The sequence below is a fragment of the Elephantulus edwardii genome, unplaced genomic scaffold (genome assembly GCF_000299155.1).
Source record: "Elephantulus edwardii isolate Elephantulus edwardi_28Jun2011 unplaced genomic scaffold, EleEdw1.0 scaffold00224, whole genome shotgun sequence".
NCBI lineage: Eukaryota > Metazoa > Chordata > Mammalia > Macroscelidea > Macroscelididae > Elephantulus > Elephantulus edwardii.
In genome coordinates this window covers 474,157-476,225 of record NW_006399974.1, presented here as the reverse complement: position 1 = coordinate 476,225, position 2,069 = coordinate 474,157, and the positions used below count along the sequence as shown (strand labels likewise).

General features: G+C 38.1%; 1 protein-coding gene across 1 annotated transcript in view; it reads right to left on the bottom strand.

The window, feature by feature from the left end:
* Positions 1-40: 40 nt before the first annotated feature.
* The window catches only part of GTF2B (general transcription factor IIB), a 22,275-nt gene continuing 20,246 nt past the window's right edge, over positions 41-2,069 (bottom strand). Inside the window, exon 6 of the mRNA XM_006898219.1 lies at positions 41-174. Coding sequence (XP_006898281.1) covers positions 41-174 — 134 coding nt within the window. The remainder of the gene's footprint in view (positions 175-2,069) is intronic.

The window sequence follows — 2,069 nt, the reverse complement described above, 5'->3', positions numbered from 1 at the left end:
AAGTTCAGTGTTTACAGAGTCTCACACCAGTTCTGTGAATTTATAGCTGTGGTAGTTTGTCCACAGGGGTGTCAAATTTGAAGTCTGCAGGAAACAGATCTGGGGCTCGAGGATAGATAAGTCTATAGGACTGTCTGATTGTAACATCAGCAACACCAGCAATGTCTCCAATTTCTGGAAAAACAAACCAAAAAACCCAACATTTAGTGTAACTTCCGTCCAACTTCCCTCCTTCTACCACTTTCATTATAATTTGTGATATAAATGGTACTATAAAATGAAAAACAAAAGCTAAAATATTGTTGTTTTAAAAAAAAACCAGAAATGTACATTTAAAAGCAGCTATCAGAACTAAAGGCATTAACATTTATTGCCTTAAAGGGTTGTCATCAGGATTAAGTGATTTAAACAAAAATGTGTGAAAAGTGCTCAGGACACAGCATTGTAAGTCATAACTATTACACTACACATTGTATTTTTAAAAAAGTCACAGCTTTTCCAAGTAATTTTGAAGTACACAGATGTAATCCAAGAATATATTCTCAGAGAATCCACATTATAACCAATGTGTTTAAATGTTTCCTGCAACATCTTCCAAATAGCTAACCTCTATTAAAAACAAAATGAGATCATACTACAAATATCGTTCTATAATACCTTTTTCTACTTAACAGATCTGAGTTCAAAGAACTGTGTACTGTAGGACAGTAGAGTTTTGTCAAAAGTATAATTAAGCATACATATTGTGCTAAATCAGTATTTTTAAAATCTAATAAAATCCTAGGAATAGGTCTATGTCTCCTCTGTAAAGTTATTAAATGCCACTTTTTTCCTTTTAGGATCATTAAAGGAAATGCCTAATAATAATAACAACAACAATAATGATAAATTAATAATAATTGCTTATTTTTTGAGTTGTGGTGTTTAAGAAGAATACTGAATATCCTTTGGACTGCCAAAAGAACAAGCAGTAAAAGTGCAATCAGAGGGCTCCTTAGAGGCAAAGATGGTGAAGTTTCATCTCACCTCCTGTACTGACATATGGTTAGGAGGGGCCAATCCTTGGGAAAAGGTATCATGCTTGGAGGGTCAGCGGAGGAGAGAAGACCCTCAATATGGATCAACACAGTAACTGTTAACAATGAGCTCAAGCATATCAGAAATGGTGAAAATGGCTCAGGATATAGCAAGATTCAGATCTGTTGTTTATAGGAAGATTGTGAGTCATACTTGACTCAACAGCACTTAACAACAATCAAAATGAATTTATTATATATCTTTTATGTAAACTCATTGTACTACCTCTTCACTCTGTGGAGAGATCTGGCGGCTTAGCAAGCAAAGAGTTGCACTGCTAACAAGGCCACTTTTCTCTTGGGGTTGGAATCCATCAGCAGCTCCCATGCAATTTAGAGCCTGAGAAACCTGATGGAGGGTTAGCTATGAGTCTGTTCTGCCTCAAAGGCACAAGTAGTGAATTACTTCTTTTATCAGTGTGGAAACACATAACCTAAAGTGAGAGGAAAGGCTGAGCTGAATACTGTTGTGTTGGTTCAGTTGAATAGATTGAACAGAGCTGACCCTTCAGTGTTTTCAGACAGTAAATCAGAGAGACTGCCCATATTTCTCCAGCAGAGAAGCTGCTGGATTCAAACTGTGTGCCTCTGAGATTACAGTGCAGCTTCTTACCACTAGGCCACCCAAACAGCGTATTGTTGTTGTTAGATGTTGCTGATTCGCCTGTGACTCACAGTGACCGTATGTACAACAGCCCTTAACCCTGCTCAAACCCTTGCCAATCTTATTGTCTCCTAAACACCTACTTTCATTACCACAGTAATTGAATCAATCCATCTTATTGAGGGTCTTTCTCTCCTGCGCTGTCCTTCCACCCTCCCAAGCATGACGTCCCTCTCCAAGAACTGATACCACCTTGTAACATGTCCAAAGTATGTCAGATTAAGCTTCAGAATCCTTGCCTCCAAGGAGCAGCCTGGCTTCACCCTCTCCAGGACAAACTTGTTTGTTCTCGTAGCAGTCAATGGTCTATTCAATACTCTTCTCCAGCT